The sequence below is a fragment of the Ambystoma mexicanum genome, chromosome 7p (assembly GCF_040938575.1).
Source record: "Ambystoma mexicanum isolate Mex_15411 chromosome 7p, UKY_AmexF1_1, whole genome shotgun sequence".
Taxonomy (NCBI): domain Eukaryota; kingdom Metazoa; phylum Chordata; class Amphibia; order Caudata; family Ambystomatidae; genus Ambystoma; species Ambystoma mexicanum.
Genome location: NC_090939.1, coordinates 587,380,058 through 587,402,773, shown reverse-complemented (window position 1 = coordinate 587,402,773; position 22,716 = coordinate 587,380,058). Strand labels below are relative to the sequence as shown.

The following is a 22,716-nucleotide window of genomic DNA, read 5'->3' as shown; positions in this document are numbered from 1 at the left end:
GGCACGATGTAAGAAATCAATCCACATAAGAGCCATAGGGCAAATGTTTAAGCAAGAGCAGCGATTAAGAAAAGCAAACATTTAAAACTTAAAACATCTGTACATGGAGAAAATCCAGCAGCGCATCCAACATCGCCCTGCTCAAGGAACTTTGTGCTACCTGCAGACGACTAATAACCACTGCCAAGGCCACCTACTACCAACACACCAGAGCCAAGGGCAGCAATGAAAGTAGAGTGCTCTTCTAAGCCATCAAGCACTGAATCAACGCTCTACCCAACCCACTTGTACCATACTCCATCAAAAATTCCACAGTCATGAACTATTGGTTTGTCAACAAAATTAGCATGACCCACCTAAACATAGACACCAGCACCACAACTGACAGCACATTATACATCCCATCTCACAAAACCACAACTACATGGAAAACCTTCAAGATACTTACTATTGCCAACCAAGCATCGCTCAATACCACACTGTATGCAGATTACATTACTCATGCCCCCATGCTCAAGACCCTTCCCACTGAAGCACTCCTCACTTACCTGAAAGTCATCACCAGCTCCCTAAATCCAGGCACCTTCCCTTTGACCCTCAATACCGAACAAATCCTTCAACTTCTCAAGAAACTAACACTGGACCCTGATGATATCAGCAACTACCACCCCATCCACCATCTTCCCTTCCTTGGTAAAATCCTTGAGAAAGCAGTAGCCACGCAACTCCTCCAACAAAATTAAGCCAATACCTCATTCAGTCCTACCACTCTGGCTTCAGACCCAGATGCAACACAGAAACAGCTACTATCAAGGTGATTGATGATGCCCTTAAAATTCCCGATAATTGACAATCCTTGCCTCCTGGCTCTCCTTTACCTCTCAGCAGCATTTGACACAGTAGACCACCAGGCACTCACTGACAACCAATATCATCACATGAGGAGCAACAAGATCATCCTCAGCTAGTTCAAAACCTTCCCTGCTAAATGCCGACAGTTCATACAAATGGATTTCTCCAGATCACCATCTCTACCCATCGCCTGTGAAGTCATGCAAGGATCCATCCTGTCCCACGTGATCTTCAATCTCTCCATGGACTGACTCAGAATCCTCCTCGCTCCACACAACATCCACATCCACCCATATGCCAATGACATGCAAACCTACCTCAAGATATCCTCCACCTAAGGCGTCCACAGGCTCAAGGCCTGCCTCTCATTGATCCAGTTGTGAATGTTGTGTGCTTACCTGAAGCTCAACCCATCCAAGACTGAATTTCTACTGCTGACCAATGACACCAAACACCTGAACGTCCAGACCTGGCTCTGTTCTATGCACCTCAAGGGCTTCAGATTCCAGCTGGCCACCTCCACCAAGTCCCTTGAGTTTGAAATTGACAGACACCTCTCCTTCAAACAGCACATAGTAAAGAAGACACAAACGGCTTGATACCAACCTTCTCTCATGCGGAAAATCAAACCTTAGTCCCAGAAAACAACTCCAGTTCCGCTGGCCATGCCTTGGTCCTCTCCCATCTGGATGATGGAAATGCCCTTTTGGAATGCCTTCGGGTGACTACCCTTGCAACCCGCGATGTATCCTGCATGCATCAGCATCAAAGAAGTCTACAAATTCGACCACATTAAACCAACCCTAATCGAACTGCACTGACTCCTACTGTAAGCCCAAATCATCTTCAAATTGTGTTACTTCATCTATAAGGCTGTCACCCTGAAGTCCACAAGCTATCTCACTGAGAAATCCAGCATCTCTAGATACCTGCAATCCACCAGAAGTACGTACAGGGGCAGGCTTGAACTCCACTGGTGCAGGAAGACATGAACCAGAAGACAGGCCTTCACTGCCTAAGCCCCAAGTCTCTGGAACCTCCTTCTTGACAACATCAGACTCGCCCCATCACTTCCATAGTTTAGGAAAGAGATCAACACCTTCCTCTTCAATGAATGGCTCCTCCTTAACACCTAGGTGCAATAATTAACACAGTGGCATACATACAGTTCGCATGTAGCTAAACACTTGGGAAAACTCTAAATAAACTCTCTGTACGACACCCAATAACGATAGTGCTTGGAAAATCTACAGAGTCAAACTTCATACCTATCCACCTTGCAGCTGACTACTGTTACTAGACCTGAACTGGTCTTTAGCGTGTGTATTGCAAACTGGCAGACTAGACAGAAGGGCAACGACAAGTGAATTGCATCGCTCTGGTGTAATTGTCTTTGAGGTAATTCCTGATCACTTTAAAATACCAAGTGCAACAAATAGACACCTACTTTACAGTTCAGAATGATCTTATATTAACCTTGTTCTGAACAAGCCGATTCTATTATAAGTGGCTAGTTCTAACATTATCCCATTGTACATAGAATACCTCTGAAGTCCCATTCCTGAAGAGAGGCCCATTTCATGCCTGTAATTCCGAGATGCGCGGTAAGCGAGTAAAATAGTTTAGCGGGTTGAGCGCTCGCTTCTGCAATGTGTCAGGTTCTAATCCCCACAAGGCCAACTCACTCAACCATCCTTCTGAGCACAATAAATGAGTACCAACTTCGGTTGGGTGGTATTGTTTCTAAAAAATGTTCTATGTAAAGCACTTTGGTGAAAGCACTATATAACTAACACATCATCATGTGCATGCTTCCATCAACCATGAGGTCCACTCCTACCCCCTAGGCCCATATCTGTTAGGGGAGCTGCCCCATCCCACCCCTAAGAGCCATACCTCAGCCGATGCCCAGTGCGAGGCTCATCCGGCTCTGAGTCCCATTCTAGCCATGAGACCCACCTTGTCCCTCCGACCATTTCTCCCTGAAGCCCATCTCCTCTACAGGACCTATCCCTACTGAAATGCCTGAGTCCCCACCACCACCCTGGGGCTCATTCTTGAAAAAAGCCCATAATGACTTAGGATCAAACCGATGCTTTGGTCCATCCAGATGTGAGGCCCATCCATGCACCTCGCAGGGAGCATGAATAGTGAACTATGTGCAATGTTGGTTCAGCTAAACATTTCCATTGAAATGCATTCTTACTGCATTGCTCTTTGATTAATCATGACAGAAAACATATCCATGTATAAACTTGTCTTTGGGCCTCATTCCGAGATTGGAGGTAGCCATGGCACTATTTGCACCATGGCTGCCTCCAATGCCGGGTCCGGCACCGGTCTTGTTCAATGGGGATTTACCGGTGGATTCCGACCCTGGAGGGACCGGTAAGTCCCCATTGAACAGACCATTCACCATTCACCATAGCTGGTCAAGTGGCACAGCGAGTAGAGCGCTCGCTTTGACATCTGTGCAGAGCTTGCTAACGCAGGTTTGAATCCTGGCGGGGCCAAACTCAGCCTTTCATCCTTCCGAGGTCAATAAATGAGTACCACACACCGTGGGTAATAATAAGCAGCGCTCAGATACCTGAGGGTTCGTAGCGCTGTATAAATGGCAAATTAAATTATTCCCATTGAGCCCCTTTAGGGCTCAATGGGAATGGGGAGGGCGCTAATAAAGGACTCGCGAACTTGCAAGCCCGTTATAGGCGCACTGGCCCCTTAGCGGGACCCGTAACGGATGTGTGGTCAGACCACATGTTCCTTAAGGTTCCCGCTAAGGGACTTCAGAATTGGACGGTAAGGGATTACTGGCACCGGTCTCGTTACCGGTGCCGGTAATCCCTTACCGCCCAACTCATAATGACCCCTTTGTTTTTATAGGTAAGAGCATCTACAAAAAGTACATTGAAAATATATTAAAAGTCACCTCTGATTTCTGTGCATGTACAAACTACTTGGCCTGCAACCTCTAGTCTGTTTTGCTCAGAGGTCCTCAATAAGTCGTAATATCCATGTGTGTTACAGTTGTGGTGCATTATTCTGTATATTGACTGAACATACGTCAGTGCCAACAATGCCTGAGATAGCTGTTGGTTTTCCAAACCAAAGGCGATCAAGTTGAATGACCCTTGGATTTTCACTGAAGAAGCTTCCATTGAATCACTGTCAGATTAAACCATAAAAACGCATAGGCAATATGGAGGGATTCCCCAATAAGGCGAAACTGGCATTCTTGTTGGCAATTAATAAGTCATAAATCACACAATACCTTAATGTTCAACACAATATGTGGTAATATTGTACATAACTAGGAAGACTGAACAAACTTCTTCAAAAGTGTCCTTCAGAAAGGAGCATGATATGATAGGTTATTATTATTAGCACGTTGCCCCTGAGCTATCCTCTCGAGACCATGACCCAGAGCCAGAAGTTTTATTTCCCATTCATTTTTATGGTACATTTTTGGGGTTGCAAACTAGGTTGTGATTCATGCCAAAAGCCATGTTATGCCGCCTTCTGCCCGCCAAAGCCCACCATGGCCTCCATCCACACAGCATACCAAGAATAACTTAACTTGTGTTTCTATTTGCAGCACACAAGTTCTGGAAATAGAGTTAAACTAGGCAAACTGCTCTGCAGGGACATTCTAGACACCGGTAGGGCAGTGAGACTTGTAACAGGACCCTCTGGGGGATGGCAGAAGCCTGACATCCCTTGCGGGGCTATAATATGTACCACTCGATGACCCAGAAATGTGGAAATGTTTTGTGGGAATAAACCCCCTATAATTGGAATGATTCGGTGAATCACCAAACATAATCGCCCGGCACTAATGTCTAGGTTATGGGGAGCCAATGTGTGTTTCGCACCATGAGGTGCTTTCTCAAGGCAGTTCTCTTCAAGTATGTGAGCTTATTTAATTGCAGGGGCAGAGTAATCAGACCTTTGAAAGATCGAACCAATGAACACCAAAGGACGATCAGAAACTAAAATGAAAGAAATCCATTGTCTGTGCATTGGTATACAATGCACAGAGGATGATAATATGAACAAACTAAGATTATTTGGTCTTGTGCATATTAAGATGCCTGAAAGGAAAGCAGGCCACAAACTGCTGCTGACACAGAAAGGTACATGGTGGATTCATCAGACACGTGCCACGCTGCTTGAATATAGCACAGATAAGGAGCTCTCTGTTTTCCTGTTTTCCTTGCTCACAGAAACAGAAAAAGAAGTATTTACCAGATAATTATAAGAATGATGAAATAGGTTTTAAGTCTCATCAGCCACCTTAATCTGGGGAGGTTTCATTTAATGTCACTCTTTTCTGTATTCAGAGCAGAAAATCTATGTATTAGTACCTGAAACTTTACATTACTCAAACCGTTCATGTTTGCACGTATCACCTATCCTAACCAAATGTCACTAGTTTATGATGGAGACAATATTATTTGAGTTGCGACACTAAGAAGATAGCTTTCAAACATGGCATACTTATAATGCATAGGAAAACAAAGAGGTGATGGTGCTTGAAGGTTTGTAATCAGTCTTATGCTCTGACTTTGATCTGGGCAACCCTCCAGACCCTCGTTCTTCAGCCAGCCAATCCATTAGGGAAGGGGGAAAGACCCTATGATATGATATGATATGATATGATATGATAAGGCATTTGTAACGCGCCTATACACAAGTGTTTCAAGGCGCGACGAGGCAGGGGGGGGAACAAGGGGAGACAGACAACGATCTTACTAGGCCAGGTGTCATTCAGATCGCGCAAGTGCAAGGGTAGAGGGGAAGGGAAAAGTGCATGGGGGAAAGGAGAGGGGAAAGTGCAGTACAGGGTTATAAGCATACAGCATACAGGATAAATAACAAGGGCCAGCTGGTGGCAAGTGCGAGGTAAGTGCAGACAAGTGCTGGGAAGGGGGGCTGTATGGATACAGACACAGTCCTGTAGTGCAGGGGTTGCCGTGGAGGCAGTGCAGGGGAGAGTGGCTGGGCCAAGAACGGTGAATGGCCCAGTTGCAGATTCAGTGCAGTTTCAGTAGTATTAGCAGGGGAGAGGGGGAGAGAAAGCAGAGGCAAAGAGGAAGGTTTTGAGGTGCTTCCGGAACCGGAGGTGGTTCTCCTCAAGTTTCAGGGAGGTAGGAAGGCTGTTCCAGAGGGAGGCCCCTGCAGTGGAAAGAGATCTGCCCCCAACTCGTTGTTTGGAGAAGCGGCTGACCCTGAGGGAGTTGGAGGCGGATGAGCGAAGAGCTCGAGAAGGAAGATATTTAGGAAGAGAGAGTTGAAGGTATTTTGGCCCAAGGCCCCAGACGGCCTTGTGGACAATGCAGAGGGTTTTGAACTTGATCCTCGCAGTCACTGGGAGCCAGTGTAGTGATTTCAGTCCTGGAGAGATACGGTCCCTGGGCTTGAGGCCAAGGACAAGTCTTGCAGTCCTGTTCTGGATGAGTTGCAAAGGGCGGAGAGTAGAGGCGGGCAGATTAAGATAGAGGCTGTTACTGTAGTCCAGCTTCGAGAGAACCAGGGCTCTAGAGACAGTGAGCTTCTGGGGGAAGGAGAGGAAAGGAAGGATACCTCTGAGGAGGTGTAGCTGGTAGTGTGACTTCTTAGATACGTCGGATATGTGAGGAGAGAAGGAGAGTGTGGAGTCGAAGATGACCCCAAGGTTTTTTGCCTTGCAGATAGGAGTAGGAAGAGGGCCCAGAGAGGCCGGCCAGAGAGCAGCAGGGAAGGAGGGAGTGGGAGTGCCGATGAGTAGAATCTCAGTCTTACTGGCACTAAGGCAGAGGTCGTTGGCGGCACACCATTCCTGGATAGCAGAAAGACAGTCAGAGATGAGGGAAGGAGAAGAGGTGGCCGAGGGTAGCCTGAAAATGAGTTGGGTATCATCCGCATAGCACTGAAAGTAGGGGCAGAGAGCGGCAATGTGGTGGGCGAGAAGTGCCAGATACTGGTTGAACAGCCAGGGAGAGAGGTTAGATCCCTGGGGGACACCACAGGTAGAGAAGAAGATGTCAGAGAGGAAAGACCCCAGTTGGACCTGGGAGGGTCGATTTGAGAGGAAAGAGGTCAGCCACGTCAGAGCCTGACCAGTGATACCGAGGTTATCACGGAGACGGTTGAGTGGGATGGTATGGTTGACAGTATCAAAGGCAGAAGAGAGATCAAGCAAAATGAGAACACATGGAATGTTAGAGTCAAGGTTCGAGAGCAGGTCCTCACGGATGTTCAGGAGAGCAGTTTCCGTGCTTCTGGCAGCTCTGAAGCCAGACTGATAGTCATGAAGACTACCAACACATTCAGCATGGAGATTAAGCTGGGAGATGGCCAGTTTCTCCAGGATCTTGCCCAGGAAGGGAGTGATAGAGATTGGGCGATAGTTAGCTGGGCAGGAAGGGTCGGAAGAGGGTTTCTTAAGAAGGGGGTACACAAGGGAGTGCTTGAGAGGGGATGGGAAGACTCCAGAGGCGAAGGAGTGATTGCAGAAGTCAGCAAGGGCAGGAGCCAAGGAGTCAATGTGGTCCTTGATAGTTTTGGAGGAACAGGGGTGGACCTGTTTTGATGAGACTTTCATAGATCGGACTTGTCTTGAAACCTCGTCAGCAGAAAAAAGGGGAAAGGAAGAGAAGGAGAGAGGAGGGGTGGCTGCAGAAGAGCCAGAGGAAGGGCAGGGAATAGAGGGGTATGCAAATCAGGCTTGGTCCCACGCCAAAAGGGGCCGTCCACCCCAAACTGCTTGGTCACATCCCTTCTTTATGAGACCACAAGCAACCCGAGGCATGTTCCAGCCTCATTGGGCATCATCAGTGAGGTGTTGTTAGCTCTCTGGTGCCAGAAGCCTTGAGGCCCATCCTACTCAAGGCGATTAAAGAAAAGCAATAGTGGTGATGGCTGGAAGTGGGACCAAGCCTGATTTGCATATGGTCTTTCTCCTGGCTTGGCATGCTGAATAATGATGGCCTAAAGGGTTGCTCACAGACGTGCCAGATGTTAAGATTAATTTGAAGCCACACAGCCATCACCACTTTTTTTTTGCGTATGCTTATAATGGTTGCCATGTGAGCATCCTTACAAGCCTACGGATGATACGTTGAGCATTGTTTTATCATACCTATCCTGTTACACTGGGATTACGTACAACCAGTGTTAGTGCTAAAATAGAGTTCTCTATCAATCGCTTTCCCTTCCGGGTCAGTTCTACGTTTAACTGGGCGTTCCCTCTATGAATAGCTGATGAAGCCCTCAAACCCATACAAGGGGGGATTGCTGACCTCCTCAGAACATTATTGGAGTGACATGTATTGAAAAGATTAGGTATGACGAACACACCAGGGTACATTTGTAAATTTGGTGTTCAGAATATTATGTTTTATTCATGCACGGTTTGTCATAGTACTAACCATAACATGCAATAAATGAGTTAATAATACATATGTTAACACTGCGGTGTCCATGTTCCGTATGTGCCATGGCTTTATGTACATGACATGATGGAAATATAGATCACGAGTTGTAAAAATATTTAAATGAAAACATGCAGCTCTATGGTCCAGAATGGAAATGATACTAGACATAATATGTATGAATTCAAGTGTTCACATCTTTATCTAATTTAACTCCTTTTCATTACATTAAAATCGCTTCCTTTTTCCCTAGCCAACCAATCAGAAGTGTAGGTGTCACATTATTGAGACTACCCTCCCCGTTTCATTTTCTTATCCTACCTGACAATCGACAAGCTCTATAGGATCACTACACATAGCTCTTTGGGCCCAGAGCACAGCCTTACACTCGCCTATCTGTTTTTAAAAAAAATAATATATGCATGTTTCAAATGCATCCACTGGCCTCATATATGTGTGGTGGCCTTCCCTGTGAGATCCTTCTTCGTTTGGCCCACTCTAAGGGAAGATAAGTTCACATGAGGACCACTCGATTAAAGTTAATTTAAAGACCACACTACTAAATATACAAGCAGTAGTTATGTTCCCTTTTTCTTGGTCCAAGTCATGAAACAGCACTGTGATCACTCGTTATTCATCCCCAGACTGTTGACAACAACACTGAGCCATAGACATGTTGAAAGCTCAATCAAGAAACTAAAGAATTGGTTGATGGACTTGATTATGCCAACACTTCTTGACCAGTGGACATTCTTCTTGGGAGAATGTGTATTTAATATGCATTATAATAGCTGCGGCCATCCATGTGGATACCAGCCCTGATCCCGTCCTGGTAAGGCGCAGCCCAGCCTATATAGTCGCTCCACGTGACTTCTGCATTAGGGCGCAGTTAACGCACACGTGTTTTGGCATTGCTGACCTTCACCGGGGAAATGTAGTTTGAGTCCGTAGCCATGGCGGCCATTGTTGGTCCACAGATGACTCCAAGAACAATTCCTATTGATGAGGGCCTAGCATTTCAAGCATTTGCAGTCATTACCTGTTTAACTTTTCTTAATAAGACTTCTTAATCTGGAGAGTACTGCCCAGAACACGGGAGGATGTGCCAAGGCACTCAAGCCGCACCTTACACATGGGGCCCAATAAGGCATAAACATGTCTGGGTTAACTGTGTTCCTGGGCAGAAGTGAGGTGTCATAGCAGTTTGGGCTGGATAGCCCACTTTTGAAATAGGGCCAAGACTCATTAGCATAAGGTTGGTCAATGGCCCAGATGAGCTAAAATACAATGTGACCGGATGCTGCCTGGGGAGTTGCCAGTGCTTTCGAAGCAATCCTTTATATCCATCAATTTTGACCAAAAGCAAATAAATCTTCTCTGTGTCATATTCTGAGCCCTAGCAAAAAAAGCTGACATATTACAGTTCTTTCGTGGCTAAAATAATTAGACCTCGTGAAAACCATAGCTGAACAAACAGAGGCTATAATGGAGTTCATGGTGACTTACCCAAGATGACTGGCTATGCTGACAAGAAAGCAGAAGAGAAGGACGTTTTTGAATGTGACACATCCTGGGCATATGTCGCTTTCCATTCCGAAGGAGAATGATTCCAACTAATTCCAGACGGTTTCCTGTGTCCTTCTTGACTATCGGGCGGGAATCTAAAATTAAAGTAAAATGCATAAAGAAGTCAGGAGGGCAACCCGTGTAGGTGCCATAAATCATGTCGCAGAGGGCTGCAGTTGTTGAGCGGGCTTCTTCTGCCAGCTCATTAATCTAAAAGTGCAGTGTGCAAGCCTGAGTGTCGCTACACCTGCATTCATGCATGCATGGAATAACTTACAGGGCCCGCGGGCTGCAATGAAAGCTGCACATTAGACACCAGAATTACCATTTATCTTTCTCTAGATCGATCAAGGACCATGCATTTTACTAGTATGCAGTATAGTATAAATGTGATTTTTCAATGGCAGAGGGGAAGGAGTCCCCTATGTTCTGGGTAGCGGAAACGACATCACCCCTAGATAGCCAAAGAGCTCGTTGCTGTCATATCATGCACTTACTCCATATGGCTGGATTTCGTGTAACACTACAAAAAATGTTCATACATGTCAGCTTCAAGTGTCATATAAAAGCAGATCTCACGCTAGTCCCAGATAGTCATTTAGCATCCACATAAACTAACTTAAAGACATAGTGGCTCATCCAAATTGAGCGAGGGTGGACCGACCCACCAGTTCCATCACCGATTATGGAGGAGCCAAGCCAGCACAGAGTTAACACTGAGCCCTCCCCAGCATGCTTTCTGCAGCTGGGGGAGCACTCACTGACTGACTTAAACTCTTAAAGAGAAACTTGATTTCCCTTTGACAGTTTTTGTTCCCCAGCGTGAATATCCAGTGGAGCATGTAAGTCCGTGGATGTTTTGCTTTCCCAGCCTTGCATGGCCCATTGGGGATGCAGGTTGGGAAATTGCACCTCTGAATGTGCAATGGGCGCTCCAGCACCTCCCGGCACATTCAGACAGTGTGGAGCGGTGTCGCGGTATCGCTACTGCTCCTATACACATGTGCAGGAATCAGGAGGTACTCTTTGCTTCCTGGTTACTGTTCATGTGGTGTGGGTGCCAGAAGGCTTCTGTGTTTCCTGCGAGGCTGGAGCATGGCGAGGAGCAGAGGCTGGACAAGTGCTGATGATAAGAAATATCTGTGTTATGTATCCGTGTGTGTGTGTGTGCATGAATAAGTGTATGATGATAGTGAGTGCTGGGTGTGCATATGAATGAATGAGTGTAAGGTCTAAGGGCACAAAAGTGAATGCAGTGTGAATGAGCACGTTAATGTTTCATGGATGTTTATGGTGTGTGATTGTGTGTTTGTCCCAATTGGGACACTAATTTGGGGGAAAGAGGGGCTGGGGTGGGGCTTTGACAGAAAAATCGAAAAAATGCCCAGTAAAAAATAATGCTGTGATGGCATCATTTTTTACTGGACATATTTGATAAAGCATGTAAGATAAGTGTAATTATGTGGATGGACTCACATTTGGATGCAGCCATTCTAGCCATTTCTTACTATGGCATGGCATGTTTTACTGGCCATCTTTGATAAACGTAAACATTATAAGTGCATAAGTAGACTGGCAATTTGGTCCATCCAGTCTATTTCTTTGCCATGGCATTTTTTACTGGGAATCTATAAAAAAAAGCAAACATGGTTTGTGATTAAATAGCTAGAATAGCAATTAGCTGCAAGCAGTCTGGATATATGTTACTGACTTTGGCACCTCATGTTTTACTGCGCACCTATGATAAAGCAAGCATGGTATGTTATTGCATGGCTAGACTTGCATTTTGGTGCAGACAGTCTAGCTATTTCTTACTTTGGCATGCCTTTCTTTACTAGGCATCTATGCTAAAGCAGGCATGGTGTGTTATTACTTAGCTAGACTGCCATTTTGGTGCAGCCAGTCAAGCCTTTTATTACTGTGATGTGACATTTATTTACTGGACATCTATGATAAAGCAAGCATGTTATGTTATTACATGGCTAGACTGGTATATTAGTGCAGCTAGTCTAGCTATTTCTTACCATGGCATGACAACCATGATACATTTTATTATCTGGCTTCACAGGCATTCTGGTGATGTCAGTGTGGCTATTTCTTTAGCAGGGTATTTTTTACTGAGCATCTATAATAAAGCAAGAGTGCTGTGAGATAACATGGCTAGACTGACATTTGGGTTCAGCCAGTCTAGCTATTACTTACTTTGGCATCTGATTGTTTTTACTGGGCATATATGATCAAGCAAGCATGATGAGTTGTTACTTGGTTAGACTGGCTTTTTGGTGCAGCCAATTTGAACATGTTTTCATATTTGGCATGGTATTTTAATGGCAACGCCAACTAGAGTACGTTCTTACATGGGGATACTGCCATACTAATAGAACTAGCACAGATATGTGTTCTTATAGTATCATTGCTGGCATTATTTGCAAAGCAAACACGAGTATGTTTTAATATGGAAATACTGTCATACATTGGTGCAGCCAGATTGAAAATATATGTGCGTAGACAGTGTGAACACTTTTTTTGTGCTAGCATATATTGCAGTTAAAGGCCTCATGAAAATGCATTAGGAAATGCTCCTGTGCACTGTTGGTGACTTGCAGCTGGTGAATTTTTTCATGAGTGACCGCACAAAACCACTGAAAGTGTGCAGCAAAATGCACAATGTTAACCCATTATTCAAAAGATGTTATGAAGGGAGAACCTACCTTAGCCCCAAACCTCCCTTGGTTGGTTTGGGATCCCTTGCTATGCCTGGTCACTCTGGCAGATTTGTGGGAAATATTTATACCACTCAAATTAAATAAATTGGCAGCATCCACTGCAGTCTTATTCCTGCACTGAGGGCCTAATCCACAGAACTTTAAACATGGTGCAAAGTGACTTTGCACTGATGCAAAGTCACTTTGCCCTGCCAACAAACACCATGATTAAGGGAACAGTGCAAAGTATCTTTTTGCTATGCAAAGTCACTTTGCATTGCAAAAATACACTTTCCACGGCTTCATCCTGATTCATGGAGCAGTGGAAAGTGTATTTTTGCAGTGCAAAGGGATTTTGCACAGCAAGAAGACACTTTCCAGTGTTCCATTAATCCGGGTGTTTGTTGGCAGTGAATATTCACTTTGCACAAGTGAAAAGTAATTTTACATCATGCAGAAAAATCCATGAATCAGGCCCCCTGATTCACGGAGCGGTGCAAAGTGTATTTTTGCACTGTCAAGTCACTTTGCACTGTAAAAGCATTCTTTTCACCGCACTAAATTGGCCTAAATCACAGTGCAGGGTACGTTTACAGCGCAAAGTGACTTTACACTGCAAAAATACACTTTGCACTGCTCTTTGAATCAGGGTATTTGTTGGCAGTTCAAAATCACATTTTTTTACTTTCACCTCGCTAAATATTCCAGGAACACGGTGTTTTCACCTTTGGCAATCTTTGAATGGTCTAACATTTGAGAGACTGCGTATTTCGGACCCCATGATACAGGGAATACATTTGCAAACCAGTTGCACAGCGGGAGGAATTCTTGTAATTGCGCAGATGGAATTTGAGAAAATGCTAACTTTAGTGCGAATCACAAGTAACGTTTATACATTTCCATCACAGGATACACTTGGACGATATTTGCAAGTCTTCTGTCTGTACATGCTTGCACTATTGAGGCATAATGAGGATGTGACCTCAGAAATAACCAGAAATAATTCAGAAAGCAGATCCACAATGAGGTGGAGGCATGGATTATAAAAGTTTACAACAAGCAAGTGATCATATTTCATCACAAAACCGTAAAGGTTCCTCATTTAAAATAGGGATGGGTAGCAACTAAGCATAAATCATTCCATTACAGATGTCCTTATTGGGCTCTGGCGATGAAAACATTCTCCTACAGAGCAAATAGCTTCATTAAAATGATGCTTGGATCCTGATCAGACTTTAGAACTGCTTAGTCGTGCCTCTATATGGCGGCATCTTGGAAGTTTGGTAGAACAATTAAAAAATATAAAAGTTTCAGGTTTGTTTGCTCATGTGAATTTGCTTTAAGTCAGTGGTCAAAGTGAACGGAAAAGGTTTGGAGCGGCGTTCCACTACTTTTATTTTATACTGTTAAAGATTCCACTATTTTTTGCAACCATTTTTCACCATTCCAGAACTGTTCTTTCTGAACTTAAAGCACACTTCTTCACTTTACTCCCCAATGGTAGTTACAGCTATTCTGAAATCTGTTTCAAATGAATTGGCTGTCATGCACCATGGGTGCAACCCTCGAAAAATGTGTTCCACAGTGCTCCCTTACTGCCTACTATGTTCCCGTCCAGGGTCATTTTATTATCTGGCTTCACTGGCATTTTGGTGAAGTCAGTGTAGCTATTTCTTTAGTATGGGATTTTTTACTGAGCATCTATAATAAAGCAAGAGTGTTGTGAGATAACATGGCATTTAGGTTCAGAAAGTCTAGCTATTACTTACTTTCTCATCTGATTGTTTTTACTGGGCATCTATGATCAAGCAAGCCTGATGAGTTATTACTTGGTTAGACTGGCTTTTTGGCACAGCCAATTTGGACATGTTTTCACAGTTGGCATGACATTTTTATTGGCAAAGTCAACTAGAGTATGTTCTTACATGGGGATACTGCCATATATTGATAGAACCAGCGCAGATATGTTTTCTTATAGAATAATTGCTGGCATTATGTGCAAAGCAAACATGAGTATGCTTTCATATGGGAATACTGGTGCAGCCAGAATGAAAATATATGTGCATAGCCATTGTGAAAATGTGTTTGTGCTGGCATATATTGCAGTGAAATAAATCATAAAAATGCATGAACAAGTGCTCCTGTGTACTGTTGGTGACTTGCATCTATTGGATTTTTACATGAGTGACCCCACAAATCCACTTAAAATGTGCAGCAAAATCCACAATTGTAACCCATTACTCAAAAAATGTTATGAGGGGAGAACCTCCCCTGGCCCCCGAACCTCGCTTGGTTGGTTGGGCTCCCTTGCTATTCTTGGTCACTTAATATGTATACCCCACAAATTAAATAAATGCCAGTACTCACTGCAGTCTTATTCCCGCACTGAGGGCCTAATTCATGTAACATTTAGCAAGACTCAAAAAGTGACTTTGCACTAGTGCAATGTCAGTTTGCACAGTGCTAAATGTTTCATAAATCGGACCCAGATGTGTTGTCGGTGCAGTTCAAACAATGTAGACGATGTCGAACTTCTGACTCTTAAAACTGTGGCAGCTGAAACGGAATCCGAGCCCCATCCAGCCGAGGTGTGGCTCAGTAGCAAGAACAAAGCCTGATGAGTAAGCTATAAAAAAGGCACATTTGCCAACGCCTGTCCTTTGTCATTCTGGAAAGTGTAACCTTCCCACCCCCTGGCAAATGGTGACCTCTCACAATTCTAGGTGCTTACCTTCCCTTGCCGGTGCAGTGCTTTGGCAATCTAGGGCTTAAGCCCTTTGTGAAGTAAGTTCAGAGGAGAACCAGAAAGAACAGTAAGTCAAATAGCTCAGTAGGTTTTGTGCTAATTTCGGAGAGGTGTTTGCAACTTGCAAACACAGGATCAGATCCCTACTCATCTGATTTCCCTTCTGAGGGGACTACAGTGAGTGCCGATTTAGTAAATAATGGAGTCATTTGATACAGTGCTTATACATGGGAGGAATTTGGCATAAGCCATGCTATTAAATATGATTGCATCACCCATATATGATCATTCTCCATAGACACTTGAAGAAACTCGAACTAGTCGCTGTAATGATGCTGCTAAACCAACTCTTGGGAGAACGTCTAGCAAAGGTACACACCGAGCAGTGACAGAGTGTGCGGATGGATCAATTCTGGAGAATCTGAAACATAGCAATCATATAGCCCATTTATGCCAGCTGGGCCATCTCAAAGTTTTACCTTCTTTTGAAGGTGAACTCTTGTCAGCCTGGAAGAGCTGCATAGTTGTGAGATGAAGGATACATAGAAGGTGTTGGAGGCTGTGCCCGAGAACAACCCTGAGTGAGTGGAGTGACATGCTATGTCTTGAAGGTTGGCAATTGAAGACTTAAGGAGGTGGCCTGTAATGAGGGATCTCCATGGAAGAGATCAGTAGCACAACAATTTGACACTGAATAGTCTCATTCTCTGGTTTGAGGAATTCGACCATCCGCAGGGTGGGTGTGCGCTTGCCAGGCTTTTAAAAAAATGTATTTGAAATTGAATAATGGTAGATCAGCCTCCAGAAAATGTGTGGGACTAATCCGTACATATTTTCATATGCTCACTGCACGACATACACATAGACCCCTGTACTCTGGGTGGACACAGCCTACTGGCGCCGTTCCCCCAGTCATATTTAGTTGGGATAAGACTGCCAAGAGTACACCATGTGCTCTCAGAAGCGGGAGGGCAAAACCTTTGCCATGACCAGCCTAATTAACTATCAAAGGCTCCAAGGAGCTACTCTGTCTTTTTGTTGTGCCCTGAAGAATGGAATTCCACACTATGGTGGCAGTGATTAATATAATTTGCATATTAATTGAGTATACAACAGAGAGCTCCATTAAAAATAGAGACCCTATGATCCACAAGACAGGAAGATGGGTGGGACTTTGCATTACATGTTTTCACCCCTTTACCTTTTCTGTTGCAAAGCACTCTGGTTGTGACCTCATGCATATAGGAGATTGTTGGTGGGGACCCAGGATTGGTTCATTAAGGTAGGCTTAGCCTACATCAATCATTGTGGTCCATTTGGCTTTAAAAGAGGACTGTGTCCCTCTTTTAACAGATCATTTGAAGGTTTCACGAGAGGGCCATCTTAACAGTTTCTCGGGCCCAGGGCACAGACAGCCTTGGGCCCCTCTTCTGAAACCCATGTCCTCCTTCCACCCCTCTGAAACCCATGTCACTCCCCATTCAAAAGCCATGCCCCCTCCCAATCTGAAAAATGAAGGGATTACATACCTTGAGGTAAATTCAACAGATACTGACCTAAGCTTTAAATGGATTATCTAGTTGTTAATAACATATAAACATTACACATCTCTGTGACCTGTTTCCCCAAGATGATGCTATATTAAGGACATTATCACTCTGTTGTTTTTTCAAATGTCTTTATTTATATATTTATTTATTTCATTTATAATGCGCACAAACAGCCTGGAGACTTTGAGGCGCTGTTACAAGTACATGTTATTTGCATTCAATTCACATATGATACAATTGAGTAGATGCTGGTTAGATTGCACAGAAAGGGAGAGGAGCAGAGCTGTGCTTTTAGTACTTTACGAAATACCCAGTAGGAATTTTCTATTTTCTGCCCTCAATGAAGGGGTCGATGGGGGGGGGGGCAGACCGAGTGTTTAACTGTGATGTAGAGGAAGCTGGAGCCACCTGCTTTCACTCATTTAATTTTTGGTAAGAGTAAGCGGTGAGAGTAGGGTGTCCTGGTAGGTCTTATTCCGTTGGCATTGGCTATTTTCTGTGAGAGGTAGGGAGGGGTTGTATGGGACAGGCACTTATGGGTGATGAGCAGGTTTTTCAAAATTATACTTTCTAAGTTACCCACTAAGCATCTCTTCTGGCCAATGAGATATGTTCTTTTTAGGAATGTTAAGAGCTTTTTGGAGGGCATTATTTTGAATGACTTGTAGTTTGTGATGGTTTTAAGTGGCAGTCCCTGCAAAGAGGATATTGCAGTAGTCTAGTCTTGAGCCGATGACTGCTTGGGCAAAATTAATATATTCATTTTGAAAAAAAATAAAGGAAAAGGATTTCCAGACATTTGTTCTCTTCATATTTTTCGTTCTCACCTAGAAGCTGTTTTACTCTTGTCTCTTTGCTCCGCTTAGCTGCCTTCTGATTGTGGACCTTATTTTGTCTACTTCTCATTTTGTACAGATTATAGTAATTATTGTATGGCACTTTGGCAAAAGCAATATATAAAATCCAATAAAATACACAATATACCTAACTTTCTGTAACTTTGTACCCGTTCCTGTGTTTATTTTCTCCGCCTCCCGGTTCTGCCCCAGAATTTGGAGCAGCAAGAGAGCAGATTGGGCAAACTGTCTTTCAATTATTATTTCATTTACAGAAATAGGTAGTATATCATCTTTGGCCAAAGGCATGGTCAGCTGCGGTGCAGCTACAGACTCTTCACCAAGTCTCAGCCCATCAGGAGAGAGGAGCCACTCCAGAGAAGCCCTGCCACGGCCCACGGCCCACATCCAGCGAAATTCCCGTTCTGCTTATTGAACAGTGCTATCACTTTACATGTCCTTGCAGGCCTGCAGAGAAGTGCTTGTGCTGTCACTTTAAGTCTTTGCCACCCTGCTAAGACATTCCAGTGCTGTCACTTTAAAGTCCTCACACAATCCTTCATGAAAGTGCTGGTGTTGTCACATTATTGTCTTTGCTAAAGAAGTCCCAGTGGTTTCACTTACAAATGTTTGTGACCCTGCAAATGCACGCTCAGGACGTTACTTGTCAACATGAGTCATGCACGCAGCCTGCCATAGAGGGCATTCAAACACAATAGCGCAGCACCAAATCAGGCCATTGCTCTGCTGCATTACTACATGTATTTTTAGACGGGCCAGATTAGAATTCCTGTCATTTTGAGTTTACTCACATTTAATCGACTAGTGACTGACTATAATTTGCTTTTGTTTCTCAAACGTGTGCAGTTGGATTGCTGGAAATACCGGTCAGACAGATGGTTTCTACTGGCTCCAGTTGCGGGTGTATTAGTTAAGATCATCTGCCAAACTGCCATTGGGATCATTTCAGTTGATTTAAATTGAGTAATGGAACTCGGGTTGTCAGCCCATAATGGCAATTACTGCTACTTAATATTTGTGTGCAATTGCACCGGTGCAGTTTTTAGAATTCCTTGACAGCTTTGAAACCCACGGAAAGGGCAGATCCCGCATGCCATCCTCTTGAGGCCTACAAATTGAGTGCTATGAAAATTAGCAATGACATTGACACCTGCTATTGCAGTGCTTAGAAGCCATAGGATATCGGCATCAAGCTCTCTTTGTGAGCAGTGTCTGCTTAAATAGAAAAATGTGTCAGTGTTATTATACCTTACAGTGTATTCATTTTTTTATACCAAGGTAAGAGAAACACTTTTGAAAGAGACCCAGAGACCATGAGAGCACAGCTCCCTTCCCACATACTCCCACCTTCCGGCTGACTTCTTGACCTGCCAGCAGAGGCTCATATGCATATGTCCATGTACCTTATACTGTGAAGGCACTCTCACAGTAGCTTTCAGTAAAAGCCGGTAGTGTTAGTTAGGGGGGGTCATGGCAGCCCCTACCCTAGAGGTAGTAAAGGAAAGCAGCAGGGTGCTGCAGGTCCCAATGATGGTGTGGGGAACATTTAGTTTCTTGGAGTCCCTTTAAAGCAGTTGTCTTACGCAGCCCACTCGTAGTAAGGTCCGGATTACTACACACCGGGCAGATCTCTGTGCTGACTTGAGGACTTCCTCTCAAGGGGACCCCCACTTATTCCTCTCAGCTGTGCACATTGCTCAGAGCATGTACATAGTAGACTTGATTTGAGCACTGATGACCATCATTGAACCCTCTACCTGTAATGTTGTAGATAGATTGCATTTAGTTTTAGAGGGTGCAATCAAACTGGGAACAACGTGTGAGATTGCCCCAAGCCTTTGGGAAATAAATTAGGATTGCATTGACACATGCAATGAAACTGCACGTATGCAGTAGGTCTCCAAAAGTGTGCTGGCATTGCATGTTACAACACTCTAAATCTGCAGAAGTGGAACATATGCAGGCAAAGAACGCCATTTTGCCAGAATATCTCCTCATAATACCAGTCCTAGAATGAGCCTAAAGTAGCATCTCCTGTATAGTGTCACTTTTATAACACGTATGTAAATGCATTGGCTCTTGCACAGGCAAACATTTTTCCCGGCAGAAATGTGCACATTTTCATCACATAAAGCTCTGTGTCTGAATTACTTTCACATTGAATATACATTATCGATGAGACTTTCAAGTCACTTAATATTTTAGGAGTGTTATCCAACACTAAAAAAGATATTGGTTGGCCAGATTTGAAATCTAAACAATGCATTTTAAAAGCATCACATTTTTAAAAGCATGACTTGGAACAACCACACAGTCGTGCTGGCTCCCTCCTGCACAACTTCACTGATATAAAGACTAAGATCGAGGAGCAATGACAACCAAGTAACTCTTGTTGTATGAGTGTCAAAGGATCCACCTTAGACATAAGGGGCCCGATTCATGGAATGATGTGCATAAATCGCACAATGGCTGCGTGCCGAAAAAGGCCACTGTGCGAGTCTGCATGATTAAGAAAATCTGCGCGTAATGCGTATTCATTGATTGTTCACGCAAAGTAACTGTTTTCGCAAGTCCCGGCTGGAATGCCACTGATACGCCTAAACGCAAAGCAGGAAACTGCCAGATCAGCTACCTGCGCACGGTCCCCCAGTTGCGAAAACACGCACCCTTCAAACAGTGTGTGGGGTCCCCGTAAGCAGGCCTGCGACACAGGGAGCATGCGCAGGGTCCCCCGTAACTGTATCCGGCACCCCGACAACCTGCATATGAAAAACATTACATCGGAACCCAATTGAGTACAGGCACCCCGAAATACAACATGCAATCCCACCTGCGCGCTGAAAATCCTACGCGCAAGTTACTTATGGCATCCTTCTTGTGGCGGATCCTATGAAGGACTTACTTAGGCATTTCCCAGCTGAGAAATTGCGTGATCGATTCCATGAATACGTCTCTTGCCACACAATAGTGGGCGTGTGGGGACTGCCTGCAGGCCGTCCCTCAGAAAATGTCCACTTCTTCGCAAGTTATTCTCCATATCTGTTGTTCAGGCCCCTTGCCAGCCCTCTGCACAGGCCATGCCCACCCACTGCTCGGAGTCTCGTGCAAGGCCCTTCGACGGCTCACACAGGCATGCCAGGCCAGCGTGAAATCCACACAAGTCCAGGAAAAGTCCCACGCATTCAATTCCATGAATCAACAAACAGATTGGGCACAAGAAGACTATTTTCTGCGCGAAAGATTACATGAATCGGCCCCAAGATCCATACTAATGATACCAGTCGCTCTATGGTGCATCTTCACCTCAAGTTGCAAGGCCTCTCATACACCAGCTGTGCCTGCAATACTTCATCAGCTTATGATGCAAGAACTTGGGCATGGATGCAAGGCAACACAGCATGTACACCACCAAACTCTGCAAAACTATCACATCACTATGGCCACGGCCCACGCTCACAAAGACGAAGTTACTTGCCAACATGGAAAAAACAAGGGGGGTCCTGGAGTCTCCCTGCCAGACATTACTCCTGGTTACGAGAGGCTTACTAAGAGTCTTTAGCTCACTATCTTTCACAGAGGAGAAACAACATAAACATATCAGTCTTTGTCCTGCCCTGGGGCAGTCCAGCACCGAAATGCTAGGCACTTCTCCTCCGAACAAGAGTACCAACAGCAACCCCAGGCACGTGTTTCGGTCTGGCTGGACATCATCAGTAGGGTGGAGCTGTGCCTCTCTAAGAATAGTGAGCAAGGGGTCCATTTCTGGATTTCCCTACTAACTTAGGGTGAGAACTAAAGTTACTTAAAATATGCAAATAACAAGGGGGTTCCCGGGAGTCTCTCTGCCAGACATTAGTCCTGGTTACGAGAGGCTTACTAAGAGTCTTTAGCTCACTATCTTTCACAGAGGAGAAACAACATAAACATATCAGTCTTTGTCCTGCCCTGCGGCAGTCCAGCACCGAAATGCTAGGCACTTCTCCTCCGAACAAGAGTACCAACAGCAACCCCAGGCACGTGTTTCGGTCTGGCTGGACATCATCCAGGGTGGAGCTGTGCCTCTCTAAGAAAAGTGAGCAAAGGGTCCATTTCTGGATTCCCCTACTAACTTAGGGTGAGAACTAAAGTTACTTAAAATATGCAAATAACAAGGGGGTTCCTGGGAGTCTCTCTGCCAGACATTAGTCCTGGTTACGAGAGGCTTACTAAGAGTCTTTAGCTCACTATCTTTCACAGAGGAGAAACAACATAAACATATCAGTCTTTGTCCTGCCCTGGGGCAGTCCAGCACCGAAATGCTAGGCACTTCTCCTCCGAACAAGAGTACCAACAGCAACCCCAGGCACGTGTTTCGGTCTGGCTGGACATCATCAGTAGGGTGGAGCTGTGCCTCTCTAAGAATAGTGAGCAAGGGGTCCATTTCTGGATTCCCCTACTAACTTAGGGTGAGAACTAAAGTTACTGAAAATATGCAAATAACAAGGGGGTTCCTGGGAGTCTCTCTGCCAGACATTAGTCCTGGTGTAACGAGAGGCTTACCAGAGTCTTTATCTCACTATCTGGGTAATGCACTTGTCAACATGTACCACGCACGCAGCCCGTCAGAGAGGGCATCCGAACATGATGGTGCAGCAGCCATCAAATCATGCCATTGCTCTGTGGCATTACCCATTACTGCAAGCATTTTTAGATGGACAGGCAAATGACCCAGTGTTATACATACATTTTATTATACCAAGTCAAGAGATACACTTTTGACAGAGACTAGAGCGTGAGAGCACAGCTCCTTTCTCTCCCACATAGCTCCCACCTTCCAGCTGATATCTTGGCTTTCCAGCAGAGGCATGCATACATATGTACATTATATGTATCACAAAGGAATAATAGCAGTAAAAGGCAGTATTGTTAGGGGGTCATGGCAGCACTTACCCACCCTACAGGTAGTGAACAGAACCTGAAGGGTGCTGCATTTCCAATGATGATGTGTAGCATGGGCCTACTGCATTCTAGTTTCTTGGAGTCCCT

General features: G+C 44.6%; 2 protein-coding genes across 7 annotated transcripts in view; one reads left to right on the top strand and one right to left on the bottom strand.

Moving 5' to 3' along the window:
• Nucleotides 1-22,716, top strand: part of GABRB3 (gamma-aminobutyric acid type A receptor subunit beta3) — a 1,350,469-nt gene that overhangs the window by 433,756 nt on the left and 893,997 nt on the right. The gene's annotated exons all lie outside the window — the stretch shown is intronic.
• The window catches only part of GABRA5 (gamma-aminobutyric acid type A receptor subunit alpha5), an 857,372-nt gene that overhangs the window by 827,870 nt on the left and 6,786 nt on the right, over nt 1-22,716 (bottom strand). For 5 of the 6 annotated variants that reach the window (XM_069636596.1, XM_069636598.1, XM_069636597.1 and 2 more), the window contains exon 2: nt 9,774-9,928. In XM_069636596.1, the coding sequence (XP_069492697.1) occupies nt 9,774-9,859 (86 nt within the window). In that variant the 5' untranslated portion in view covers nt 9,860-9,928. Of the gene's footprint in view, nt 1-9,773; nt 9,929-22,716 lie in introns of those variants that run through there. The other variant, XM_069636599.1, reaches the window with a different exon arrangement.